General features: G+C 42.8%; 1 protein-coding gene across 1 annotated transcript; it reads right to left on the bottom strand.

The window, feature by feature from the left end:
- Window positions 1–1,406: 1,406 nt before the first annotated feature.
- tbc1d9 (TBC1 domain family, member 9 (with GRAM domain)) lies at window positions 1,407–25,027 on the bottom strand. Its single transcript, XM_037102714.1, has 21 exons — window positions 24,269–25,027; window positions 16,321–16,431; window positions 13,784–13,902; window positions 12,624–12,852; window positions 12,041–12,302; window positions 11,243–11,450; window positions 10,364–10,570; window positions 10,067–10,231; window positions 9,482–9,632; window positions 7,446–7,660; window positions 7,229–7,346; window positions 6,853–7,138; window positions 6,569–6,698; window positions 5,755–5,853; window positions 5,534–5,602; window positions 4,916–5,156; window positions 4,762–4,827; window positions 4,436–4,522; window positions 3,844–3,912; window positions 3,429–3,532; window positions 1,407–3,336 (listed from the first exon to the last, which is right to left on the bottom strand). Exons 1-21 carry the CDS (start codon window positions 24,387–24,389, stop codon window positions 2,545–2,547), a joined length of 3,849 nt encoding a protein of 1,282 aa, XP_036958609.1. The 5' UTR covers window positions 24,390–25,027; the 3' UTR covers window positions 1,407–2,544.
- Between the last annotated feature and the right edge of the window lie 2,554 nt (window positions 25,028–27,581).

The following is a 27,581-nucleotide window of genomic DNA, read 5'->3' as shown; positions in this document are numbered from 1 at the left end:
TGTTTCACTCTCTCTATAAAGGACACAAGCCACTGTCCATGGCTGTTATTAAAATGTATGTTTTGTCTGAGCCGGCTGTTTGTGAAGAGTGAGGAGGAAGGTAAAGGGAAGGAAATCCTCAATACCTGATGAAATGTAAGCTTAAAAAAGGAATGCAGTTGTTGCAGTTGTGTAAAGAAGAAACTTTATCTGAAGCAGATGAAAGTGTTTTCAGTCCTCTGGGAGGAAGAATTTAGTCATTTAGTCATTCAGATCCTTTGCCACTGTAATTAAACTGTACCAGAGTCTAAAAATACATTTGTTACAAGAACATAGTGCAGATTTTTTTTTTTTTTTTTTTATGCATTTAACATTTTAGTTAAAAACCTTCTTGGGCTTTGTGAAACCCTAATCGCTGTTTTTTTCCCCCTCCTATAGACTGAACAACTGATTAATCGAGAAAAAAAAAAATCGACAGATTAATCAATGAAAGTAATTATATTTTTGTTACAAATGTTTTAACATTCAAGTGGCATTTCCCTGTACTGTAGTTAGTCAATGTGGAGACTATTTTGACTACTTGACTGGGTAAATCCATAACAATACATCATAGTTTATAAACTAGTAAAGTAAAGGTTTTCGGTTTAAAATTTTTACCCACAAAGTAATGACAAACCTTAGCTGTCAAATAAACACAGTGGAGAAAAGATGAAGAGTTTGTTTTTTCCTGGTAAGGGAAATATTGTACAAGTACAGCACTTGGGTAAATGTACTGGCTACATTCTGTCACTGGCTCTTTATTAATGTGAGTGCGACCAAGACAGAAAGCTCACTTCCAGCTCACGTCACTGAATCCACTTACATTTGAGTTACTGTAAGGCACCAGTTTCTAATTTGGTGAACAAATAAATAAATAAATGAATAATGAAATAGGTGTATTGTGAACTTTCTAATATATATTCATACTAGTTCAAAAGAGTGTGTTTAGTACTGTTAAAATTATTGATTCATAGCAATTCTGAATATTTAAATCTGTATCAATGCTCATTTTCTGCACAACCGTGACACCAGCTACGCTTCCTCATGCGCTCTTCTCTCCAACATACAGTATGTAACACTACAGTATTTTTATAGGCCTGATTCAAATAGAGAAAAAACAAATGTTTCTAAAGTGTGATATTTAATGTTCACTAGTCTCTCTGCTGTGTTCTGCCACCAGCCAAGAAAACAAACAGTTTGATGTCATTGTTATGACCTCAATGTTGAGTCCCTTTTATCCCAGTGGTATCAAAAATGGTACTGAATATAAATACTTTCAAGGTATTGTATCAAGGTCGAAACTTAATGTCTGGTGGCACAACTATTCTCCACCAGATGGCAGTAACACTCAGTGTCCTGCTGGTAAATGAAAACGGCCAGAGGCGTTGTACTGTGCAGTATCGAATCAATCATACTGTAACTTTAATTAGATGGAGTGATACACAATGCATCAGAATCCAGAGGAGTAACTCCTGGACATTTAAAATAATAATAATAAAAAAAAAACAATATTCACATAAAAACAAAGTTGAAAGCAGCAATGTGAAAATGTACAGAGCCCAAAAAAAAAGGCAAAGTTTGAGTTGGGAGTGCAGACAACAGTCGAGAGGCAAATGGCAAGCTAATACATATTAGTGGATCACATTATGTTGTAAACATAAAGTGCAGGCTTTTCATTCAACAGCATCTTTTAGTGTAATCATCACATCGTAGCACACACAGCTTCCTAAAGAATCACCTGTGAGTCGTTTTCTTTCCGAGTGAAAAATGTGTTTGTGTCATTTTTTCTGTTATTGTCTAAGTTGTTTTGTATTGATTACTAGTTACTAGAGAAAGCGCACTGGAGTTGTTATTGGAAACATCAGGCTGTGGAGTGAATGTCCAGGAAGTCATAGGTATATGTGTGTGTGTGTGTGGAAAAAGAAAACAGTTTCTGCTTTAGCTGAAGTAGAGTTTACACAGTTACATATGAAAATTCAGTTTCTCGTTGAATTCTCACAGCTTTTGTTTTGTACGTGTCCGTACTATCGCTCGACGACGGACTGAAAAGTGATCAACAACATATGGAGTCGTAAAGTACAGAAGCAATAGTTTGATAAAGTTAGGTGATCGCACGTAGACTATCAATATCCCAGGTTAGGTCTGTACTGTGTCTGTGGACATTTACATCTACATAGCCTAAGAAGAGCTAGAGATTACAATATTAACACCTATGCATAATGTCTTATAAAGTACAGCTACTACATGTTCACACTCATTTCATCGGGGCAAACCTTGGTATTGATGTCCTCTTCCCTCTCGGTTGGACAGAATCTAGTGATTGTTATAATAAAAGTCTTTCACATCTGGTAAAATACATCACAGAGCAGTTTTTGGTCACATTCATTCCACTATCATACACTCACATTTTACATTGAACCTTCATTGTCCTCTAAAACTCAGACATTTTTTACACCAATGACTGGATAATCCTGTTTCCCTTTTAAAACAGCGAAAGTCTTATGTGAGGTCTCTGTTAAAAAGGCCTCAGCCGGATAGCGAGATCTCATAGTCACTTGTTGACAGCCGAGGGCGCCCGACCTTGCGCACATTCTTGGCGTTGGTTATTCGAGCTGCCACCTCCACCGGTTTCTCAAAATAGTGCACCAGAGCCTGCTCGGTGAGCACCGAGGCCAGGAACTGCTCAAACGTGATGGCCCAGTCTTTATCGATGCTGGTGCTGTGAGGCAGCCCCCTGTCGTGGGGTCCGCAGCCGCGAGGCCGGTTACCTCTCTCCCCGTTGGAGACGCTGTCGCTGCGCACCAGCACTGTGTCGTCCGCGATGTCCTCGCACTGCAGCTTTTCATCCAGCTCGTGGGAGCCTGCGCTGAGCACCGAGTAAGATGACATCGAGGTGTCATCTTTGGTTTCGTCGTCCGAGATGAGCATGGCGGACGATGTGCCCATGTCTTTGGGAGACGAGTCCTCCAGCTTGATGTCTTGCATAGGCGGCAGCTGCTCGCTCCCCTCGTCTTGGCTCGGCTTGTTCTCCAAATCTGCGGGGACAAAAGCGTCGCCTGGGTCCTGCTGCTGGAACACGCCGCCGGACACGGCCTCCTGAGAGGTTTTAGGTTCAGCAGCATCTCTCCGACACATGCTCGGCTCTGGCTTGCCCTCTGTGATGAGCTCCTTTCTGCCAGAGGAGGAGAAGAGCTTTCCCACTTCTCCCATTTCCAGCAGCAGACTGGTGACTGTCGCCGTGGCGTGATAGAGCTCCTGTTCTGCAACATCCTCACTGAACATGCTGTACAGCGTCTTGCAAAGCTCGATGAACTGGCTCTGGAGGACATAAAAACAAAAAAGGCATCAGTCTGTAATTACTAGGTTTTCACACCGTGTAGATAAAAACTGACAGAGGGATGAAATGTTACCTGATTGAGCTTTGGGAGGTCTTTTGTGTTTTCTCTCTTAGGTTTGGTCTCCTCGTTCCACAGTTTCAGGTAATGGCGGTATTCAGGAGTGTTCAGTTTCTTCACTGTGAGATGTATAAAAAAAAAAACATGTCAACAACCTTAATGTCTGATGTCTTCTAAAGCAATACAGTGTGAGGTGATTGTTGAGTCTCATCCCCAGATCGCTAACTGACGCTCTGGGTTGTCCGACTTGAGCATTTGATGATCTGGGGATGAGACTAATCAACCTTCTTTCTCCAGGAAGTTACATTTTGTTGCTTTAAATTATATTAAACTTGTAGCTCATTTTAGGCAAGTGGAACAACATAGTGCACCGTTTCTAATCTATACTCTGATGCTTTCATGTTTTGCAATACCTGACTGTGCCGCTCACCTTTTTCAGTCTTAAAGGTAACTCGGACGAAGCCGTCATCCTTCTCGCTTCTGCACTTTGAGTCGTGACCTGTGTAGAGAGGACAGTCAAAATGATTAGATGATCCAATTCCCATGATTTAGCAGCATCCTCCATGTTTTAAAGAGAAGAGGATCGTATCAAAAGAGATACTGTTTTGTTCTTTGCTTCCAGACTTCATTCTGCTGGTTCTTGATCATTCAAAAAGTTACCAAGTTTAATTAACAGCTTTCATATCACATCAAGGTGTTACAAGCAGTTTCTCTCCCTTCTGTATATTCAACACAAGATACCCCTGGCTGCGAAGAGTGCTTTACACGCATAATTTAACTTTTTTGCTTTGTGCCTTCACCACTGTCAGCATTTGGGGAAACCTGATCAAGATCATTTTTATTTTATTCTGAGTTTATCGGGTCCACTGCAGGTGTTGTGGGTGATGTGCGATGTTTGTTTATGAAATGCCACAATGGCGAGAAGGAGGGGTTTAAAGCCTGGAGCACCCTGTATGGTGTGAGATTGTAAAATGTTTACTGTGCAGTAAGGTGAAATAATATAGTGCGTCTCAGGTTCTTACCGATAGACGTTTCTGGCGTGATGTCTTCAAAGAAGTACTGGGTGGCCTCAAAAGCAGAGTCCGGCTCTTCCTGTTCGTGGCTGATTTCTGGGAGAAAATAATTTTAAAAATCTGTCAGCATTTATTTTCTGCCGGTGATCTCATTAAGAAAACAAGACAAAGTTCATCTCCAGAAAGTGATTTGTCTGGTGAAGTGAGACAACGAGCTCAAAGGCTTTTTTTTTTTCCCCCCCGCACTCAGCCACCTCTTTTCTGTAATCCAGCTGCTCCATTAATTTATTCTGTAGCTCGCTAAAGACGGATGAAGCGCGTCGCTGCGCACTCACCGGGTATGACGTGCATCTTGTAGAGGAGCTTCAGCTTCTCGGTGAGGTCCCCGTGACACAGAACACCTAAAAACACAACAAGCATTAGCGGAAACGGACACGTTTGAGCGAGGACACACACACACACACACACACAAAACCTCATTCTACTCACCCAGGCCGCTGATGAACTCCCGAAAATTGATGAGGGTGTCTCCGTTTTGGTCCAGGAGACGGAAGAAGCGCAGAGCCAGGGGGTCTGAGTGGGCGCCGTTGGCCCAGGGGAACAGCAGGTTGAACAGGCCTTTGAACTGCTCCACGTCGATGCGGTACTGCTCCAGGTAGGGCAGGCTGGGGTCGTGGCGCTCTGTAGGGTTGCTGCTGCCGCCCCAGTAACAGCTGGTCAGGTGCTCCGCCTGAGGAGGGGAAGAGAGGGGTGAGATCTGCAGTACAGTTTAATGCAAATCAGCACATGCTTTGACGGCATCTTTGAAAAAAAACTCTTGACTAGTTTGAATTATTATGAACACTGTTGCATGAACAAAAGCGTCAAATCAAATCTTCACGGGTGGCAAGAGGAAAACAGCGGGAGCGCTGATGTTCAGGCCTTGAGGGCGGCTATCATTCATTTTCTCTGTAGAGACTGAAAGGCTTTCTTTTCCATTTTCCTGTCTGTGCCTCACCTCAGCATGGTGACAGAACAGTGAGTGAGTGGGAGCTGGAGGTAAACAAACAAAGTGCAATGGTCCTTTTTACAAGATCCCACAACATGAATATGTAAGCTGTAACTCACCTTGAAGAGCACATACAGCTCCTCCAACTCGTCAATACTGAAGGCAGTCTCTGTCACAATTGTCCTCACCTGAAACATACATATGCTCACATTAATTCAAAATAGAAGATAGACAATAATGGCAGAAGAGACTTCTGAAGATGTCACCGTACATCTGTGTTCACCGTACATTTAAACAATCTCACATCTGTTTCTATTAGACAAGGTCAGTGGATTCTTACCACGTTGCGTTTCGTTGTGTCTTCAATGGTTTGGATGACCCGCAGTCTCTGTTTGAAACGCATCTGTTCAATCACGTCGGCACGGATCGAACCAAATTTCTGGCACAAAAAAGGAGAAACGGAGAGAGAAGTTGTGAGAAGTTTGAAATTAAAAGCAGCTGCAAGAAACTTATTTTTGGTTGATCCTGGCAGCCCCTGTGGACGAAAGGATGGACGAGCACCACAGCCTCCTCTCAAAAAGACTCTCATCTTGTGAAAGTGTACGAAGAAAGAAGCTGTTTTTCTTCCTTAAACGAAACATGTATCTCTTTTCTGGCTATGCGAGAAAAATAACTATAATTTGACAATTGTCTTAGTAACATTCATACACCGACTTGACACATATGCCTACAGCAACTGGATAACTGTAATAGTCTTTGTTGTTCAATTCATGTTCAGCACATGAAAAAATGTTCTAAAATCTTCTTGCTGATGTTTTTTTTCTTATTTATGTAGGTCATAAAGAGACATCAGTATTACATTTAGACTATTTCATAAGTTTGTTCTTGCATTTTTAAAATCATTTCAACTAAAAACATACATAATTGAATTGAGTTGTGACATTAGAGCTTCCTTGAGAAAAGAAAATAGTGACTTTTGCACAGAAGAAGGGGGAGACAAAACTTGCTATGATGAGTCACACGCTCAGGTTTGTTGTTTTTCCCCCTTCATGTCTAAGAAAGCAAAAAAAAAAAAAAAAAAAAACAGCAAAAAGACCACAAACAACGAGAACGAAGCAGTTTTAGAAACACACATCATCACCCGGGTTAAATACCTCATAGGAGCTGCGGACCAGTTTAAAGATGTCGACCTCTGGATGTGGTTCTCCATTGTCAGTAAGTAAGGAGTGCAGGTGGGGGATGGGAGGGAGTGGGCTGTCCTTATTGGTCACGCTGTCCAAGTATCTAGAACAGACAAATAGCAAATGGTGAATCAGTCTGAAGGTTGAGTAATATCTGTGTTCCAGCAGTGATAGAGACTGATGAATGATAAGGGAATAAGGCTCGAAAAGACACCCAAATTCAAGATATTTCATCCCTTTTTTTTCCTCCGTCCTACCTGCCCAGCACGGTCATGGCCTCGCCATCATCCTTGCAGCCCAGTAACTGGTGGATGTTGGCGTGCAGCACGGAGAGAGCCAGCTGAAAGATGACCTTGATGCCGTCGTAGAAGAAGCAGTCCACCACCACCACCGCGCTCTCGAACGGCATGACGGACAGGAAGAGGGTGAGGAACCAGGACAGCGAGATGGTGGAGATGACCCCGAGGTCCTGCATGCAGTCGTACAGCTGAGGGACGTACTCGCGGGCCAGCTCCTCGAACACCCCCTGATCCACTAAAGCCCCTGTGGGCAAAAGAGAGGATGTTGAATAAAATGGAATATTGTCAAATCAAAAACACCCTAAAAACCACATACACGTATGCACATACTGACCTACAACCCTGGTGTTGTAGTAGTCGGGCAGCATCCTCTCGCAGAGCGCCACTAGCAGCCAGAACGCCTCCTCTTCTTTGGCGTAGAGCAGCAACACAGATGTAACAATATTCATCGCCTGCGGTGTCGAGAGAGAGGATGGAAATTCCAAATGTTGTCAAGGGCTGCAAGGTTTCTGTCAGTTCATGTCAAAATCAAAAACAAAGAGTGCGCGTACCTGACAGTATCCAATGTTTGGGTTTCTGAACGCGTAGGCTGTGAGGACCCTGCGGAGTGCGGCGATGCCCATCTCATTCTGGAAGGCCGGGTGCTCGGGGAGAGAGCGGTGCAGGTCCCTCTCGATCTCCTCTGTTGCCAGGTTGTATTTGCCCATAGACTTCTCAACCAGGTCCTCGTAGTATCCCGGGTGGGTGGCCATCTCATTGATTGCCCCTGTGAAAAACACATTATAGATTTAACATTTAAAACTGCTTGTATTTCGTATTATCTTACTTTTTGTCATTGCCTCTTGTTGTTGTTGCCGTTTTGATTACAATTACTTCTGGTTCTGGTCAACTCGATGTTATTTGATGCATGTGATACATCTTGTCAGCAGTATGACATCTTCAAGGAGAAACAGTAGACTCAACCAGCTCCCTCAAAGGATGATTTACAATCCTCAATGTCACATCAAGGTTGTTTTATTTTGGTATTTCCGTCTTAAAAACGTCTCTTCTGATTTGAAGAGAGCACTGAAAACATTAAAAGCTTCATAATTTTATTTTGGCTCACTACTAGAATAGGTTTAAAGGCTTTAATTCTCAAAACACACTGTGCATGTGTGCTTAATATATTCTTAGCTAGAGTATAATGTGGAGAAAATCAGTCCATATTCCAGGTTTGACACGGATCCATATTTTACTCTCCACAGTTGTCCTGATACCTCAAGTAAACCAGCTCACCAAACTGGTTTTTACAACGTTTGTTCCACAAACAGACACAGACAAACAATGTTTAAAATAAGCTTGGTAAGTATTTTCCTTAAGGCACTACAGGCAGGAACACTCCTGAGAGAATGTGCAGGTAAGTGTGACTAAGCTGAACACAGTGCAGCTATGACAACAGCTGAGGGAGTCATAAGTGGGTCACTGGGGAGAGAGAGGGAGGAGCAGTTTGTCACCTGGCTCCTCTCAGGTGAGTGTGAGCACAAGCTGCTACATGACCGCGCCTCTGAACAGGAAAGCCTGGAGCTTGTTGCATACCTGGATAAGTTAAAGAATGACGATCACAAGATCTGCTGACTGTACGGACTGCGAGTGGCGGGAATTCTACATTCAACTGATGCTTGGTGGCCAAGTCTAAAATGTTGTGTTCAAGCGCTGATGGAAAATTATACGTGTGTGAGTTTGTTTTCTGAAAGAGCTGATTCACACAAATTCAAGTGAGATCTCTTGTACTTCTGCAAACCCCAGTTCCTCCGGATATTCAAAATAACTTCTGTCATGTCAGCAGGATGGTAACTGAATTCTTTGCAAGTGACCACACTGCTTCTCTCTGAGTGCAGCAGTGGGATTATTGTGCACAGAAAACTGTACCCAACAATGAAAGCACACATGCTTTGTGCATAAAGATGCTGTATGTTAACATTCAAAGACAGCTTTATATCCAAGTGCTCACATCTCATATTGGTTATTAAAATGTTTATTTTGTTCTAACATCATGTATTTAATTCATTTTATTTTATTTATTGGTTTACCTCCAATAACCACAACATTGAACTTATAAAAACGTGTGATGACGGCAGACTTGTTTTTATCTGTAAGAAATTTCAGCGGTCGAAAGATATACGTAGACAACAAACACACACATAAACAGAGTAGTCCAAACCTATTATTTGGTTTTATGGGCTGTGTTGCTTTTGCTAGAATCGCAGATTAGTTTGGGATGCAGTGTAATTTGACCTGTGAATTTGCTGTTAACAAGACGTTATTGTATCAAACATGCATTCAAGATGAATCAGATGTATACACTCTACTATTATAATAAAGAGTAAAAACGATATGTGAGCTAGACGGAGTTTTGTTAACAGGGTTTCTGTGGATTGACACCTGCATAATAATACGCATCACGTGGTGTTTTGATCCAGTGTGAGCACGTAGTATGCAGGGTGTGGTCTGCATTCAGTGCACGACTGAATCATCTGTAGTACTGTAGGCTCAGCGTGTGCTTTGCTCAGCTCGCGTTTGTCTCGGGCTTCCCTGAACTTTTCCTCACCAGAAAATAGCAGCCAGAGCTCTCCTCTCATGCTCTCAGGAATCCCTTTGAGGACCAGCTCCTTCGTCTTCTCAGTGCGGTACATACACACCCCCTGACCAAACTCTGTAAAGTGGTTCTTCCACGCTTGCTCCTTCAGGAACTCCTTCGCCTGAGCAGAGAGGGAAACAATTTCATGAGATGCAGTGGCTCAACCACAATTACTGTAATCCTGCTTTAATCCTGGACAAAAATACTTAATATTTTAATAGATTATTTTCTTGCACACTCAACAAAGCATGAATGCTGTAATATTGTTTAATGCAGAATCAAGTTCACATTGGAGTGAAGTTAACAAAAAGGCTTTATTCATACACACTTGCGGGAAAAATATTCATGCTATGTTGCAGTTGGAAGCAGCTTATTCTCTTTGCAGTGTAATGGTGGGGAAATGGCAATTATGGAAGAGCAAAACATAGAATTTAGGAGGAGAAATGGTCTTTAAAAGAAGCAGAATAAGTTAGACACAGTGTTCTATTGTGCCGTTCCCTGCTTGACAAGATTAAATGCTTTTAATTTGTACTCGACTAAGGTGCATTAACCCACCAGTTTGGGATTGAACTCCTCAGGTGATCGGCGGCGGTACATGGTCATGAGGGCCTGTGTGGCGGTCGGCACGCTGCTGTCGTTCAGGTTAAACGTGCGCTCGCTTTCTGAGCCCAAAGAGGGCTGAGGGCTGCTGGAGAGCAGAGATCCGTGCTGGGAGTAAACCTGGAGGGGATACACGTTGGTGTTAGTGTACGTTTTTAAAATGGACACTGGTCGCCACCACCGGTAGAATATTCAGATTATTTCCTAGACTTCATTCTTAATCACAGTATAGTAACCACACAGATGTCTCACCTCATCGTCTGAGCTGTTCAGGCTGCCGGTCAGCTCCCTCTCCAGGTAGATCTTGGAGGTGGTCTGCTGCAGGAAGTCAGAAATCCTCTGGACCAGGAAGTCTCGGTCCTTCAGGTTAGCAAACAGGAAGGTCATACGATTCTTGGTGCTGATGGAGAGCGGGCTGGGCAGCACGTTGGAGCTGTCCGCCTTCTCAACAATTGTCACCTGGAAGGACATTTATAATCACTGTTAATATATATATACACATGATAAATAAATGACCAACACAAGGGTTGGAAATCAACATTCTCATTAAGGACCAATTAAACACCTTCACATGGGTCAAATGTTGCCTACTTATAAATTATGCTAACCAACCTTGGGATGCAAATTTTACAGAACTTTTTTAACCAATAGTCAGAACAGATTATTGGTATATCATATATGAAAATAGTATATTAATTTTTGTCTGACTGTCTTCTAATGGATTTACAAACTCCTGATGAAACCCAGTCCAGAGCCATCTGTAAACAAAATGGTTAAATGTTTGGATGTGATTCAGCATGACAGCTGCAATTTGAACACAATGTTTGTTGTTTGTGTGTGTGTTTGTGTGTGTGTTTGTGTTTGTGTGTGTGTGTGTGTGCGTGTGCGCGTGTGTGTGTCCGTCTGTCTTTCTTGAGCAGATGGGTAGTGACAGCCCCCTACCAGACAACATTATCAGACACATTGACGTGTCTTAGCGGTTTACTTCAGCTACACTGCAGTTTTGATTGAAGTGCTGAAAAAGACACTAAGAAAAAGGCTCAGCTACCTTTCTTTTCAATTACAGTAACTCTGCAATCTTTCATCTTGCAAGCGCCTCCTAAACAGACGCATTTAGACGGGCCGACTCACCTCTCGTAGTGGGATGATGAGGCTGCACAGCGTCTCTTCCTTGCTGGTGAAGCAGATGTAGTTGGTGGAAACAAACATCTGTCCCAGGATGTGCATCTTGTTGAAGGGCGTCCACAGGGTGCAGTCTGTGTGTCCGTCCAGTTTCTCATCTTTGGGGAGACGGAAGAGCGCCCGGTAACGCTCGCTCTTAGCTCTGGCATCCAAATCCCTGAAAGGATGGAAAACGCACCGCAACGAATCATATTAGATGAGGATGAAATGGTCACTTACACCCTAACATTCGTACTTCCTCCCATGGATAATAACACTGTATATCCTGTTAAATATACCCTGTTTAATTGACCATTACAGTCCAGTGAATAGTTTAATTTTCCAGTGTTACATAATATGGATAAATGAATGATTTCAATCAAGACAATAAAGTATCTGTGTAGATCACAGAGGTGTTATGCAAGAGCAATCACAACAACAGATGCACTGCAGTAATACCAAGTCATGCTCACAGAAAAAGCATTTGACCAAAGAAAATTAGGTTCTTGAGGCTGTTCTCAAGGGCTGCAGAGATCTGCTGGATTTTAAAGCCACAAGATCCTTTTATTTTCTAAAACACATGTATTGTGCTTTTGCAGCTTTTGCTAAAACTTAACACCCAACGCCATTTTAGACTTTCACCCTCCGTCATAGTTAACCAACTACTCTACAATCCATAACATGTTAATGTTTAATTGGCTGCATGTCATAAACGTGCTTGGACAGCATTTATAATTCATGAGCACAAGTGTCCAGCTCTTTTCTAACCTCTTGAGCGCCGACACCTTCTTGGGCGATTTCTTCTTGAGCTTGGGCAGCGAGCGGTCCTGTTCGAAGCCTTTGTTGTCGAGGAGCTGACGCATGGCGATGTTGGCCAGCTGCTCCGCCAGCTTGAAGGTCTCGTTGATGTTGAGGAAGACGGAGAAGACGTGCTCGTTGATGCGGGTGCTCACCTTGATCGCGTCTGGCAACAGGAGGGTGGCGCTCTTCTCCAGCTGGGTGATATCGGCCCAACGCACCACCAGTTTGGCTGACGATTACAGAAAGACAAATACAAACGTGAAAAAAAAAAAAAAATGTCTTCACTCGGCTTGAATCATGAATACATTTTTTTTTTCCACTTCATTATATTTTGGAGTATCTGACATTTATCTTAAGACTACAATATGAGAATACTGTGCCTCTGTGGTTTAAGGCTATTACAAATGTCAATAAAAGATCTTTTTGCCAGGTTTTTGCCAAACAGCTACTTTGTTTCAACAAAATTACAACTGGGTAAAACTCAAAGAAATATCAGAATACAGACGGTATATATAGTATAGTAAATGACTGTTTTCAGAATAAATCCAACCTTCTTTTCCTAGTAAGTAGGAGTAGAAGCAGAGGTGGTTGATGCTGAGGTAGAGCCACCCCTGTCGAGGCACCTTGCCCTTCCAGTAGCTGCAGGAGTAATAGTTGACCAGCTTCTCCTCGTCCGGCATCCCGAACAGCTTTCGAAACTTGGCGCTGGCCTCCTTGAACTTGTCTGTGTCGTCGTCCTCTTTGACGTCGTGGTTCTTGTTGTACTCTGCGATGATCCCCTGAGGCGAGATGGAAAGAGACAGAATGAGGTGATGAGCTGCCTGGGACATGAAAGATTGGGATTGTGAGGAGATGAGCCGACGCATGTCTATATATCACCGATGTTTTGAAGTTACAGTCCAAATTGTCATTCTCTACGTGGTTACATGCAGCAAGCACGGCTACTACAGCTCTGCGTGTCTGCCTCAGCCTCATCCTGCCGGCAGCAAATGGTCGAAACTTTTTTCAGGTCTGAATGAGAGCCCTATTTTTGTACAGTTTTAAAAGTAACAGCAGCTGTGTCGCTCTCTACACTGCTCTCTTCAAATAAAAAGAACTGCACCATCGCCTCATAAAATTCTGATCTTTTTCTCATCCAAAGTGCTGTCGCCACCAGGGAACAACGATAGCTAAAATCAAATGACTTTATACATCGATTATCCGTTATTGTCAAAGAAGAACGTCAGTAAAGACAAAAGACCCTTTGACAGTCTGTCTCAGGTAAAGTTTTTAATGTTTAATCTGACGCCTCATCTCAAATTAAGCATTTCATAAGTCGTGAATTCGTTGCTCTGTAAATTCAGATGGGCTCTGACCGGCTGTCGATGTTTCTGTTGTACATTAAATCGCTCTGAAAGCGACTGCAGCGATATTGTTCACCACTGTCGTCGTCATAGTTGTGGTTTGGACTCCCATCATACACACTCTCTCTCTCTGAGCATGATATTTAGACACAATTTTGCCATACAAGTTAAACTTTTTTTTGGTATATGAGTATTAATTTTGTATTCCAATTGTTACCGTCTTGAAACAATCAAAATCAATTCTAATTTAAGTCATTCATGCGTTCTGTTATTCTGTCTTTTCTTTTAATTTTGTGATTTGTTAAACTTATTTATCATTTGTACGTCTGTTTAGCAATCAGTGTAGCTTTGATTGTGGTTCGGTTACCTGGACCTTTCCTTTGACAAAGGTGGTGATGTCGTTCTCGTTCTCAAAGATGGAGAGAGTCTGCAGCAGGTTGTGTTCCAGCCACTCCCAGTGCTCTGTGATCTCTTTGCGGGAGGTTCCTGCAGAGGAGTGAGGAGGGAACGTCAGTGCACTCAACCGCTGGGCTCACATGAGGAGCATGATGGACAGCGTAATGTGGGTACTCGTGATGTAGATCTGGGCTGCATGTGATTTAATGGAAACGCAAGGCATTTTGTATTATTTCGTATTCTTCAACATTGAGTTGGGAGTTGAGGTCAAGCTGGACGACAGGCAGAAGTCACATGTGAAGAGCATAGAGGAAAGTGAAATGCACATCATCCATCTTCTGTTTAAACAGATGCACTAAAATGACCATTTTGTGACTGTAATCAGCGATCAGTGAGGTTAAAACTGAGTTTTGTTCTGGCCGCAGGAGGAATTGATTGCAGTAATGGCCGCCACTGCGCACCATTATCCCCCAACTCTGCTGCAAGCAGCCCTTCAGTGAGTGCACATTCAGTGAATTAGCCTCGTCTGGCAGACTGCTCCACTCTCCTGCTATCTCTGGGCTGAGGAATTAAGGACTGGGAGGGGTGGAGGAGCAGGAGAGGGAGGCGGAGTGGGGATCAATTGCTATTTCAAGGCCAGGCTAGTCCTGTGTGGGCCTCCATTTCAGAGAGGGGAAACACAAATAGAACTAATTTCATGTACGGAACTGCTAAATTAAATACACGGTTACACATACACCCTGTCTTCATTGGATTTAAACCTGCAGCTAATTACAGCTTGACAGCATAATTTTCCAAAACATCATCCTGATTCATTTCTGTGCATACCCGACAAGTGTGGGTTGTATTGATCTGGCACTCAACTCCCACGTATATGCAAATGAAGCATTAAAATCATGGTAGTGCAGAGCAAAACAAAACACACTGCACTGTACTGCTGTACATGTATAAATGGAAAGGAGTTCAGCACGCTCGGTGCATTATGTTATTTTAGAAAATAAATTAAAACCCCAAAATCTAATTTTCACAATGTTAACAAGGTAACAATACAAACTCAGGAATATGTATTGGAAAAAAACTGTCCTGCTGAGGGAAAAGAGTTTGCCAGAACAGAGTTTAAAGTAAGATGTGTGATTTTAGACAACGTGATGTCCAAGAGGAAAAAAGGGGAGGAGACATTAGAAACTATTCAAGCTAACATATAACTTACTGTGTAGACTTCAGCATAAAATATGCAATGATGTCTTAATGTCTGCAGACCTCGTAATCAGTCCATCTGATTCATTCCATTCTAATTCACGTCTATCATCTGATGAACAATAACAGTTTTTCTGCACTCGTTAAAAGGTTGTTGATAAGCCTTCGCTCCTATCGTAGAGCATGTAGCAGCCTTCTGGGTTAATATTTTATCATCATTTCACACCAGCAGCCAGTTACAAAGAAAGGCGCTAATGGAAAGCGATACATTCTCATTTGAACACTTCTTGGTGCAAGCTAGTTTGAAAAAAACACATTTCTTTTTTTTCTTTTAACAAATTATGCTTTAAAAAAAACGCAGCGAAAACTGGCCATTTCAGAAAGTGTCCCCATCGTCCCCAGTGACAACGACACCTACAGTTCTCAAGTTGAGATACATCCACATTCGAGTCAGCTGTGACCTCTCTCTTTACTGTCCTCAGTGACATTTAAGTAATAGATTAACAGTTGAAATAGATCACTCAATTCAAATAAATACTTTGGAAATATAACTGGTGGTGCTGATGAAGGGGTGCTCGACTTAATCTGACAGGGATGTGTGGGTACGTTTTACACACAATGTTAGGAAGCATTGCTTTAAGTCAGGTTTAAAGATAAAAATGCCAGAGACGTCACCAGTTTGAGCTTTTCGACTGTGATAACTTGCTGCTCAGAGAAAACAAGCAATTTAAATACAGTATGTCGACTTCACGGAATTAAACGACTCAAGAAAATAATTATTGCCGCCGTGGTCTTGTGTTGGATGTGTCACAGCTTTTCTTGATATCTAGAGGAGAGGATCAATTCATTTTCACAGTAAAAATGAAAACAGAGCAGCGTGTTTAAATCAGTCTTGAGTGTTGCTGCAAATTTGCATGACTTACTGCCACAGACACGTTTGTAAAACACTCTGAATATGCAAATTACATTACTGTGAAGCTGTTGACAAGACATCATAATGAAAATCTGTCAAGCTGAAATAAAAAAATAAAAAAATAGCATCCACTCATATTTGAGTATCGATTCCTGCACACGTTCCTGTAATCCTGCCCTTTAAAACCACCGGGGCATGATGTAATGCTTGGCATTCGGCGGCTGAAAGGCATCATGTGTTGATTGGTGGCTGGGAGGGGAGGGATGTGCAGGGGATTTCAAATACGACGGGGGACTATGGTGGAATAGCTCGTACCTGTATAACTAAAATGTGCAGCTTGGAGTGGATTTTAGTGGCGTCCTTTGCTTTATTTTCTCACAGTTTTTAGCCCCACATACCATGAGCAATGGTCCAGTATGCTAACGAGTCTGGAGTCTGGTACAGGATCCGATACGGGGCCACTCGAGCACTGGAGTCCAAGACGACGTCCAGGGTCCCAACCAGCAAACCTGAAAGAGCCCACAATATTGTTGTTTTTAGTGAAACAGACACACTTGATATCTGACCAAGGCTGAACAAAAGAACTTATTGTGTCAGTCCAAAAATACCATTAAACACATCACACTCTTTAATTAGCTCATGACGCAGGTCAACTTATAGATTTTTTCCACTGTGAAACAAAACACAGCAGACATGTAACAACCATAAATGACCTTTGTGTGATGCTGATCAAATTAGAGTGCCTTGACACTTTCGGACTGTCATGCTTCAGATAAGGGGAAGCTCATGAGGTCTTGTGGTTTAAGATTTGAGTGCATGAAAAAACACCCTGTGGCTTGACATTAAGCGCATGTGTTTACTTGTTAGACTCGTTCGACCAGTGATCTACACATATTCTGTGCAACTATGTGTAAGCCTGGTTTGATTACGTTGCATCGTTGGATGCGGTAACTACATTTGGCTGTCTCATTTGAAGCCGGCTGATGAATGAAGGCTGATATCAGAGAGTGCGACAGTAATTGAAAGGCTGAGAGGGTGATAAAAAGAGAAAAAGTCACCTGAGGAAGTGGATAAATGTGCAAATGGAATGAAATAAAGGTTTAACAGATGCCAGTGTTTCTCTTGAAGGAACTGAATACAGAGTTGTGAAATTGCTGCTGTTGTTTCTAGTGCGCGCGCATGAATCCGCCGGGGGGAAAACAAAGGCAGGAAAAGAAGACGGCCGCTTGCAAGCAAAAAAAAAAAAAAAGAAGATGTGTTCCAGGATGTTTTCAGCTCATTTTCACACTGGAAATGTGACAAAACGAACTCAAACCGGACAGCTTGCATGCTAATTACAGAAAAATCTTTGAGTGTGCTGTTGTGGACAAAGGAAAGGCTGGGAATAATTGTAGGTTGTGGTGAAACAAAAAAATGATTGAAAGGAGATTTATTATGCTTTTATGCTTTATCTCCTTGCCATTGATGTTTCATAGGTTTTTGTACATGAGGTCTTGAAAGTTAAAAACCCCAAGGTCCACACCAACAGGAGCTCCTCTCCCGAAGAAAATACTCGTCACAGTCAGTTCTGAGGCTTCTTGACATCACACTGCATCACCGTGTCACATAATATGTGCCTGTATTCAGGATCGAAGTGAAGCTAACTAGAAACTGCAGAGCTGACTAGACACCCGGTGAGTAGTGATGGTTCAGGCGTGTGTGAGCCGACCAATTACAGGCTGCTGCGCTAGACAGTATGAGGGAACTAATGTGTTGTTTGAACATTACAGATTGTAAACCTGTTTTAGTAAAAACCCAAAACATAGTTATGACACTGAAATGAGCATAATAGGTCTCCTTTAGCCACGTCTGACGTTGCACAAATCGAATAACTCCTGTATTAAGTGCAAAGTTGTTACCTGGTAATGAAACAGTCTCAGTCTCATAAAAAGGCCTCTCTCTTGCAGGCTGATGAAAGATGCTGCTCTTCTCCTCTAGCCTGGTGGTACAACACTCAAACAAAGCTTGCTTTGTTTCCCCCTCCTTAAGATATTAAATAATTAATCTTACATGGCCACAAATAAATACATCACCTCAGGAAAAACTTTAGGAACACAGTCCCAAGCACATGGACGAAGACAACAAACTGTTAATCAATGATCAACGCTTCAACGCTAATGTCGTGCTCTGAGGGCACCGCGGCCTTTCAGCGCCACATGAGGAGACTGAAACGTGTTAAACTCTTCATCCAAGATATATTACCTCATCGCCATGCATCCAGCAGAAAGCTGTGATTTAGAAAAGAGAAATAGAAACATACATGGCAGCCAGATCAAGATCTTCTGACACAAGGCGTTGGAAACACTACCGCTTTTGTCCACAGGGGCCGACAGAACCAACAAATCAACGGCTTCTTGTAGCAGCTTTAAGTATCTACTAAAGTAACAACTGAACCGGCATATTATGACCGTCGATTAGCTTTGGAACGCAGCAATAAATGTTAATAATGCAGGTTTTACATCTTATAATTTATAAGCAAGGAAATTCATTCAACATATTTAGACACACAAAGCTTTTAAGTAAACACTGGATGCAAACACAGGCAGTTCCTCCGTGGGACACCTTTAACAACTGATTATCACTCATAACTGCAGATGATGTACTACTGTAAGATCCCTTTAGTGTAAATGATTCACTAACATTTACTAGACTAGATTTGGCTGCTGGCATATGATGTGATAATCCTTTGATCCTTTATTTATGACAATATGACTTTGTTAATTACTTTACTAATAACAACTCACCAGCCAAGAGATTTTCACAGCCTGGAATCCACAAAAAGCTGTTCTAAATAATGGCTTAAAACTATCCGAGAGCGGTCTCAACTGAAAAAAAACAAACTTTTTTTGGAGAGGGTTCCTAATTAGAAAGTGGGTCTATGCTCCATTGCAGGTTGGCTCTATCCACTGAAATTTTGACACCGTTTTCCAGGAGGCTGCAGAGCTGTCGGTGACTGTGAATATCCTCCTCGGTGTGGAGTAGGTATACGCTCAACTGCCATGAGAGACGGGTTATTTTTGTGTTCAGCAGCTCATCGGGGCAAACACTGCATGAGTCACACAGTGAGAGGATGAGGGGGAGGAGGGGAGAGAGAGGAGACAAGTGACGGGAGCTGCTGAAATGTTTTCTTACTTTCAGAGAAAAATGTCTCGATAAAGGACTCAGTGATCCTCCATCTTTCAGCTCCCCTGGACTACAGCTACATTCCCTCTACTTGTCTGTCCTGCACTCCTGTGCTCCTCTCCAGATATCTCAATTGTACTTTTGACAATGCTTCTTTTCAGTGCCTCTAACCATTTTATGCAAAACAGTAACAATAAAGACACTGTGGCCTCAACAAATAGCTGTATCCAAACCTCACCTACAGTTTGGTGTCTACTGACATGCCAAAGGTTATGTCATGAGAACTACCATGAACACATTAACTTGACTAATCACTTAACTCCGTCCACGGGGGCTAAAGACGTCAATAAAAGACACATTCAGCTCAATCAGACTGAAACTAATGCGCTAATACAGCCTGACACTTTGGTTTCGTGCCTTTGTGAGCAACAACAGTTTTTTAAAAATGCTGTTGGGCGCGAAGACAACTTCCCGTTTGACAAGAGACAATCACAAGGTTAAAACAAACAGACAAACAAAAAAGTCAGAGACGAAAAGTTCAACAGTTGCTCCCACGCTGACCTCAGAGACGGTTCAAATGCGTTATTGAACAGCTCTTCCTCCAAAAATAGTGACACAGCAAATGCGAGCATTTAAAACTTCAGATGTGCAGGTTCAGCCCACGACGTGTGAGCTGAGGTTTAACGCAGGAAACTGAGGGGTTAGGCACAAGAAAGGGGACCGCTAAAAGGTGTAAGACCACTTCACATCCATCCTCTGTCTGCTGATACAAGTGAAACACCTGGAAAGTGGGGAAAAAAATAAAATAAAAGCCGTTTGTTGTTTCTGTGCAACCGGCAGCCCCGGGCGTCACATGCCTCAGCAGAATTAAGTCATCAAACCACGTGAGTCACACCTCTGCTCTCACAGAGTGGGTGCATATCCTACCAAAAAGACAGCTGTAATGGCACATGTTCCATTTGTTATTTCTGGGGAGGAAAACACTCATGTTGTGAACAGAGCAAGCGATAAAATCATGTGACGCTTTGTGCTCTATTTGCAGAAACAAGGACACAATCAGAGCTCCAAAACAAAAACACTTTTAGACGAGCATCACTGTTTTTCACTCCAACCAGCAACATGAGAAGAAAAGCTCCTTGTTCTCTTTTTCTTTATGCCAAAAAAAACAGCCTGGGGGAGGTGGTGGTGGTGGTGGGGGTGGGGTTGCTGAGCACACAAAGGGCCACATCTCCATCTCAGACTTTAAAATCAATAGCGTTTCAGATTACAGAAACCTGAGACGAGCCCGGGTCGTATGCAACGTCCCGGGCTCGTATGCAGCGAAATGCAGTTTTTACAGCGTCTCCACATCTGTGTCTCAACACCCGCTGACGTTCAACACGAGTCATGACGCTCAGGATCACAAGGTGGCCTACAAAGAAGAGGGTCAGGATCCGTTTGACGTGACGCGCTGCCAGCCAATCATGCACTCATTAGCAGCTGGATTGTGAAATATGGTGTTGTTCTGTGACTCAAAGCATTTTGCAATTGTAATGCTCTAAACCTCATTGTGTAACAACGGACACAACGGCCTGGTTCGGAGTTTATTTACAGTCTGATTAACAGTTCTGTTGTCCTCACTCCTCCTCTGAAGACACTGGCAACACGTCCACAAAGATGTTGATGTGATGTGACGCTTCCTTTGTGTCCCTTCAGCTGTGCCTCTGCGCCGTCCCTCAAACTACCGTTACTGTACACGCAAACTCATTTGGATGAGAAGTGACTGTTTAAGCTGGCAGCTTATCAGGGTTTAATGTGTCATGCAAATTACAATATGAAGCAAAACTGAGCGGGTACGTCCTACAAGGCAGCTTTGTGAGGTCAAACTGTAGTTTTAAGTGTCTTTTAAACCCTGTTTCAAACGACGTTACAGTGTGTTCAGGGAGGCCGCGCCATTGACGTAGAGGAGGCGGTTGTTCCCCGATCTGTTTTTGGGAGGCAAGAGAGATAAAACTGTAATTGGTTGAAATAAAACTTTTTAAAAAAAATCTCAGTATCATTTATAGAATAACTTTTCTAGCTATAGGTGTTCTATCATATGACGCAGCAGGTCGGTTTTTCATCCAGCCCGCCCCAATTTTTTGAGTCACGGTCAGCATTTTCCAACGTCGAAGATTGTTTTCTGAAAGTTTGTAACCTGATTGTTGATGGGCACGTTTCCCAGCTTTGCAGTCCTCTTCTTTGCTGCTTTTGCTTTGACCTACATGTAAAAAAAAAAAGAAAACACATCGCTCCATAGTGCTTCTATCGGACACAGACTCCACAGGGTAGCTTTAAAATCACAATTATATCTCACTTTTTCTTCCTCTTAACTGGTACAGACACCGTTAATGAACATCACCTGCACTACCATACAAGCTCTTCAGTCAGAGTATGTACTTTCTGTAATTTCATGTCAGAAATGTTCACCCATGCGGTGATGATTTAAAGTTTTATAGCATTACGTTTAGTCACGCTCTTTGACTTCCTTCCTCAGTATGCTGCATCATCTGATGCCTCCTCAGAAGTTACGGCGACAGGCGATCAAATGTCACGCACGGAGAAAATGTTTCTAAACGTGAGCATTACTGGAGGGATTCATGATGATTACTAGACAGAAAAAGTGCTCAGCAGGAAGCTCAAACAAAGTGATGAAGATGCTGTGAAAAAGGCAAAAAATCCTAACAATAACATGCATTGTCAGTATTTTTAAGAATTATTTTCCATCTGAATAAATGCTCCTTAACCTTTCTGCAAAAAGAGTGCCTAAGATTTGAATATCAGATTACGATCCAGGCCAGAACTCTTTAAACTGTCTTCTGTTTGACTTTTTTGGTTTTTGGAGGAGCTCGGACGGTGACCAGCGCTCTATTTCTGACAAGTTCAAAACCCCAGAAGGAGAGATACACTCCGGGATGAATTATTTCTTAGCTCTCCTCTGGGGGAACTGCATAAATTCTGCAACTGTCCATCTCTACTCATGCAGCTTCTGTATACATTTGCCTTAACAGATTTGTGCACGACTCCGTGTGAAGCTCCTGGTCCTGGTGCTACTGATGATCTCCCCTCTCCCTGGAAGAAGTGCTGATGGGCCGTGCCAGTGTCACTGGGCACTGAGTGCCAACTGGCACGCGGCACAAGCCAGCAAGCTCAGCATTTACATAACAATGACATCATCCCCCAGCACCACTTAGCACACTTTGTGTTGCCACAGTAAAGACTCCACCGAGACTGAGGAGGAGGCTGCAGACCTTAATTCACAGTGTTGTTTGGTCCATATAATGTCAGAAAATTGCGACAAATGTCAGCGTTTCTCAAAGCCCGAGACGAAGATTGACATGATTTATGGTTTCTGTCCCTATCGCTTGCTGCTGAGTCAGACCGAGATTTAACGCGACGATCGTTGACACTGGCGGACAAATTCTCGGCAGGGAAAAGAAACTGAGCTGATACACACTGATCGAGCACGATGGAGGCGTCACTTTCACAAGCAGAGGATGCCTTGAAATAATCTTCGTACCTGCTGCTGCAATCTGTGATATCTGACCTCATACACGGCATGTTAAATATACATGGCTGCACATACTGCAAGACGCTGAGTGGCGACTGGTTTTCTGATCACTTAATTAAGGAAGTTGTGTTTTCACTCTTGTCCTTTTGTTTTGCTGGTTGGTTTGTTGGTTTGTAAGCAGGATTGCACAAAAACTGCTGAACGGATTTCCGCTAAACTTGGACAGAAGATGTGTCCAGGCCCAGAATAGAGCGCATTAACTTCTGATCTGGATCTGGATAAAGGGACGGATTTCAGTATTACAGTATAATATTCAGTATATTTTTCCCCTCACTTTCTTCAAAACTGCCCAATAGCACGTTTTCTTATTGATTTCTCAGTGAACAATGGACGGATCTTGATCTTAAAAAAACTGACATATTTACGCAGCTGAGACCAAGTTGATGCAGATACTAGATTATGGGTAAGCAGTTATAGGTGGTGTAAAAAATGAGAGTCTGATGTCTGACTAGGCTTGATTGAATTAAAGGAGACTGCTGGGCCTTTGCGGAGGTACGCTCTCTAGATTCCAGTTACAGATTTGTTTTGGAAGATGGAAATATGACATGATGAGGGCTTTGAAGTCGGCCCTGCTTGCTTTATTGCTCGATCATGGGGCCCTGTGTCAAACTCTGACCTTCAATATTATTAATTCAATTTTGTTTGAAGAGAATACCGCAGAGCAACTACAGCATGTGGCCTTCTGCTATTTCATTACAGTATGAGAGACGCATACAAGGGGAGGGAATTATAGAGGCCTGGTAGCTCATTTATGCAAGCCATCCTCCTCTTCATCCCGTCTTTTCAGTGTCACCATCAGAACCGTGACGATCTCATCCATTGAGGCCGTCCCGTACCAAAACATGTACGATCACCTCCTCTAAGACACTGAACAGCATATCAAGGAAAGTGCCTGCAACCATCCGAATTCAGGTCAAAGAATGAACTGAATTTCAAAAGAGAAAACAGGACATCAACTGTCAACCTGTCCTCCTCCTCCTCCTCCTCCTCCTTCTTCTTCTTCTCCTCTTTCTCTTCCTCCTGCCCCTGCTGCTTGACCCATTTTGGATGAAATAACAGGAGGGAGGAGGAGCTGGGAGTGAGAGAAGGAGGAAGGAGAAGAAGAAGAATAAGAAGAAGGGGAATGATTCAGCATGAGCGAGCAAACAGACCGTGTCTCTGGCTGGTGGTCAAACAGACTCTCTGTTGTTGAGCCATTAGCAGCTGCACATGGACTGCCACTGCTATTATCTGCATTGTGGTAATGGTTTAAAAAGCTGATTCCCCCCCAAGGCAGTCATTTTTTTTTTTAACCCCCATCTCTGGAGGATCAGACAGTAGAGGTGCTGGACTTTGTTTTGTTTGACTGGCCAAAGGTGGAGCTTCCTTTTTAGGAGAGTGTGAATAAATCAATCAAAGTGAAGGAAACTGGCGTGTCAGTCACATCCAGGTGAAAGGCCACCTGTGGCGGTTGATTAGTCATGTGACACCCTTTCACATTATCCGTCCATGTGGCTCCAGATCAACACAACACACTCCACCTGACATCATCAACAATCTTTGGATTAACATTAAACATTACCATATAACATTCATTGATCCACAACAGGACTCACCCGCCAGTCCTCCGCCTCCTTCTCCGTGGCCTTTCCGTTTCTGGAGGATGAAATATGGATTCGCTCTCTCGGTGATCCATAATGCGCCCGCCAGCAACACATCTTCGGGACTGACCCACATTATTCTCCCGTGGTGTTTTAAGGGAACATTGAACACACGGGACTGCTGATGGCGACCATCAAAACTGCTCGATGATTAAAATATTTCTTTTTAAAAAAAAACGCCGATGAAGGCCCTGATCTCCTCCTCTTTTTTTTCTCCCCCCCCCCCTTCGACCCTTCAGATTATCGCCTACCACTGGATGTCCGAGCGATAAAGTAAGGACGCGCGTGCAAGTGTTGCTATAATTAAACCCGCCGTTGCAGCTCGGCCCGCGGTGTGGAGCTCCCGACACCAAGCGTCTCCTCCTTTGCAGCACCAGCTTCCAGGCGTGTTAAATAAATGACTCTCTCGCAGGTTTGGCACGGCAGCCTGGCTCGGTGTGCTGCTGCTGCTGGATCAGTCTTTGTTGTGCATGCTCCGGTGTGGCAGGTGCGATCCCGTCCGTCCGTCAGTCGGTCAGTCGGTCCGCCCCGGTGTCCGCGGACAAAAAACGTGTTAAAGGTGATTAAAACGAGCAGCAGACAGTCTGTAGGTTCTCCCAGGTGCAATGACCGTCCGCGTGATGAGGCGTAAAGACGATACTAGAGCAGTTAACCCGTCAATAACACAGCAGTCCTCCTCCTCCTCCTCCTCCTCAGCTGAAGCGCTGCCGCACGCAAAACACGTCGAGCGCGTCACGGGCAGGCCACCGCGCGACGTCAGCGGCGGGAGGAGGAGGCACGTGGGGACGTAACACCTGAATTCAAAACCAAAAATCACCTTCGACACATTTAATTTACCCTCACATTAACCACCACGAAACTATAGGTACACTCCATGTTTCTGTCACTTTCACTTTTGGATCACTTTGGCCAAGATGGTCGTTTTTGTTTTTTGTTTTAAATTTCTACCTCAGCTCATATTTGTTAGAGACAGACAGCTAAAACTGAATAAAACTCATTAGAACGGTTCATGTTGTATTTTATCAGGATTTGGGTTATAGTTAGGTGGTTATCTGTGGTCCTGGATGAGTTTTTTTTTTGTTGTTGCTGTTTTTCACTCGATAGAGCCACTTATTGTCCAAATACATGCTATTTCCCTTGTGTTTTACAGGGAGCTTTGCCTCAAAATAAAACCTAACCCGTATGCAACTAATACAAAAATACATTTAGTACAGAATAAAATATTCCATGACAAAAAAATGTAATTAAAATATGATATATTAATATTATTTTCAACTTTCACCGGGTTACATTTTTCAGCCAACATCAGTCCTGATAATAACGACCATTTATTGATTCATTTTCAGTTTTAAATCCTCGAATTTACCTGTATTTTGTCCCATAAGCCAAACACATGCTATTTCTCTTTGTCCTATAGGGGGCTTTGACTCATAATAAAATCTAATCCTCATACAACTGATAAAATACAGACTTCAGTACAAAGTTATTCCAAAACAACATTTTTACAAATTATTTGTGTTCTTCATTTAAAAACAGTGGTATCATGTGAACAAACTAGTGTTTGAGGAGTTAAAATCCTGAATATGAGTGAATATTTGTTAGTTATTATTATCAGGACTGATGTTGCTTGATAACTGTAACCCAGTGAAGGATAAAAATAATATTCATATTTAGTATTTCTATGGCAGTTTTTTGACAGGGAACAATCTTTGTATTAAATGTGGTAGGAGTAAAAAACAATTTTTTCTTGTATTTTATATGAGGGTCAATCCTGACTTCTTTGTTCCTCCACAGTATGATCATTTTCTCTTGTTGACCAACATGATTGTTGTTGTTTGTTCACTGATGAGCACGTCTGCTCGATCTTTCCACTGACAAACTCACTCATGTTACTGAGTAGTGAGCTACTCTTAGTCTATAAACATGGCGGCTGGAAACTCTTTGAGGTGCAGCACGAACATCTCCTGGTTTGTTTCCATCGAATCCTTCAAATGACACCAGAGGGGCCAGATTAACCTGCTACAACCTGCCCTGCCCCGGGGCAACAAGGCTACACATCTGGATAAACATACCTCCACAAGGTACTCATACTCCTGTCCTACATTTGCTTTGTGCTACTCAAAATTGTTTCTGTTCTTAAACATTGTTTGATCTCCAACAGTTTCATTCATTTCTCAGGGAACAGAGTACGGATCCTGGTGGAAAAACATCTGCTGTGTTTATGCGGCTAGCATGTGTGATTGAGTAGCGTTTGATGCAGATTAAATCCAGATTAAGAGGTTTTAAACAGGTTTTTTTTTCAATACTGGATTAGGTTTGATAGAATTAAAAGGGGACTATAGGAACACGGGGGAGATTATGATACCGTCTGCATTGTTTTGTTGTCCCGGTTGTTGGATGCGACACATCTGGGGGATCTTGAATTGTGATTAAGCAGCTGTGGATGTTCTAAAATTTAGAGCGATACAGGACTGTTGAGTTTGACAATGGATCAGGCTGGATTGAATTCAAGAGGCCTGCTAGTGGAGGTATGCGCTCTAATGTGAGTGCCCATTCTAACTCTTCTGATTTTAGCAACATTATAAAGCAGATAAGTCCATAATTACGTTATACTAGGAAAGTGAAAACAGAACAGATCAGGAGAGTATGCCGTATTTGTGTATGACTACAAAATACCACGCATATTCGATGAGGCAGCCGTGCAGAAAAGAGTTTTGTTGGGTTTCCTGCGCTTTCAAAAACAGGATGCAGGTAGAGGGGGAGCAGCACTTCACTCACAGGTTGAGTCAGATCAGCTGCAATGTGGCCTCAGGTGGTTGTTTACTGACTTTCCCCTCATGTAAACCGCACTGTGTTGACTAGCCTCACAAGGCCACGCGCTGACTCCTCCACGCTGGTTGCTGTTGTTGTCAGAAAATGAGTGATGCACCTTAACTCCTCTAACTCCAGTCTGGTTTCCTCTCTGGGTTTGTGCATGGCGTGGATTGTACTGTGGGAGGGTCAGAGGGGAGACATGACATCAACATGAACACACCACAACCTGTTAATATCAAAGTTAACACTGACGGCGGCCTGTAGTGTCAGCCTACTCATGAAAGCTGTAGTGCACAATGACTACATCGTGATAAATAGGATCAGCACCAGTAAGTATTCACACACTGAGACAGATAGGTCCTGCTTTTAAACATGTAAAATGGATTTTCCTGGGACAAAAGATCTAATGTCTGTACTGTTGCCCGTGATATGTAATCATCACACACACAATCAC

This window comes from Acanthopagrus latus, chromosome 1 (assembly GCF_904848185.1).
Source record: "Acanthopagrus latus isolate v.2019 chromosome 1, fAcaLat1.1, whole genome shotgun sequence".
Lineage (NCBI taxonomy): Eukaryota > Metazoa > Chordata > Actinopteri > Spariformes > Sparidae > Acanthopagrus > Acanthopagrus latus.
Note: the sequence above shows the minus strand (reverse complement) of the source record. Positions and strands in the feature narration are given on the sequence as shown.

Excerpts from the sequence above, each read along its gene's own strand:
- tbc1d9 (XM_037102714.1), bottom strand. The coding sequence starts at position 24,389 with ATGTGGGTCAGTCCCGAAGATGTGTTGCTGGCGGGCGCATTATGGATC. Across the intron at positions 12,303-12,623 it reads CTACTTACTAGGAAAAGAAG|CCAAACTGGTGGTGCGTTGG; the intron begins GTTGGATTTATT and ends TGTAATCGTCAG. Across the intron at positions 10,571-11,242 it reads TCATCATCCCACTACGAGAG|GTGACAATTGTTGAGAAGGC; the intron begins GTGAGTCGGCCC and ends ATGTCCTTCCAG.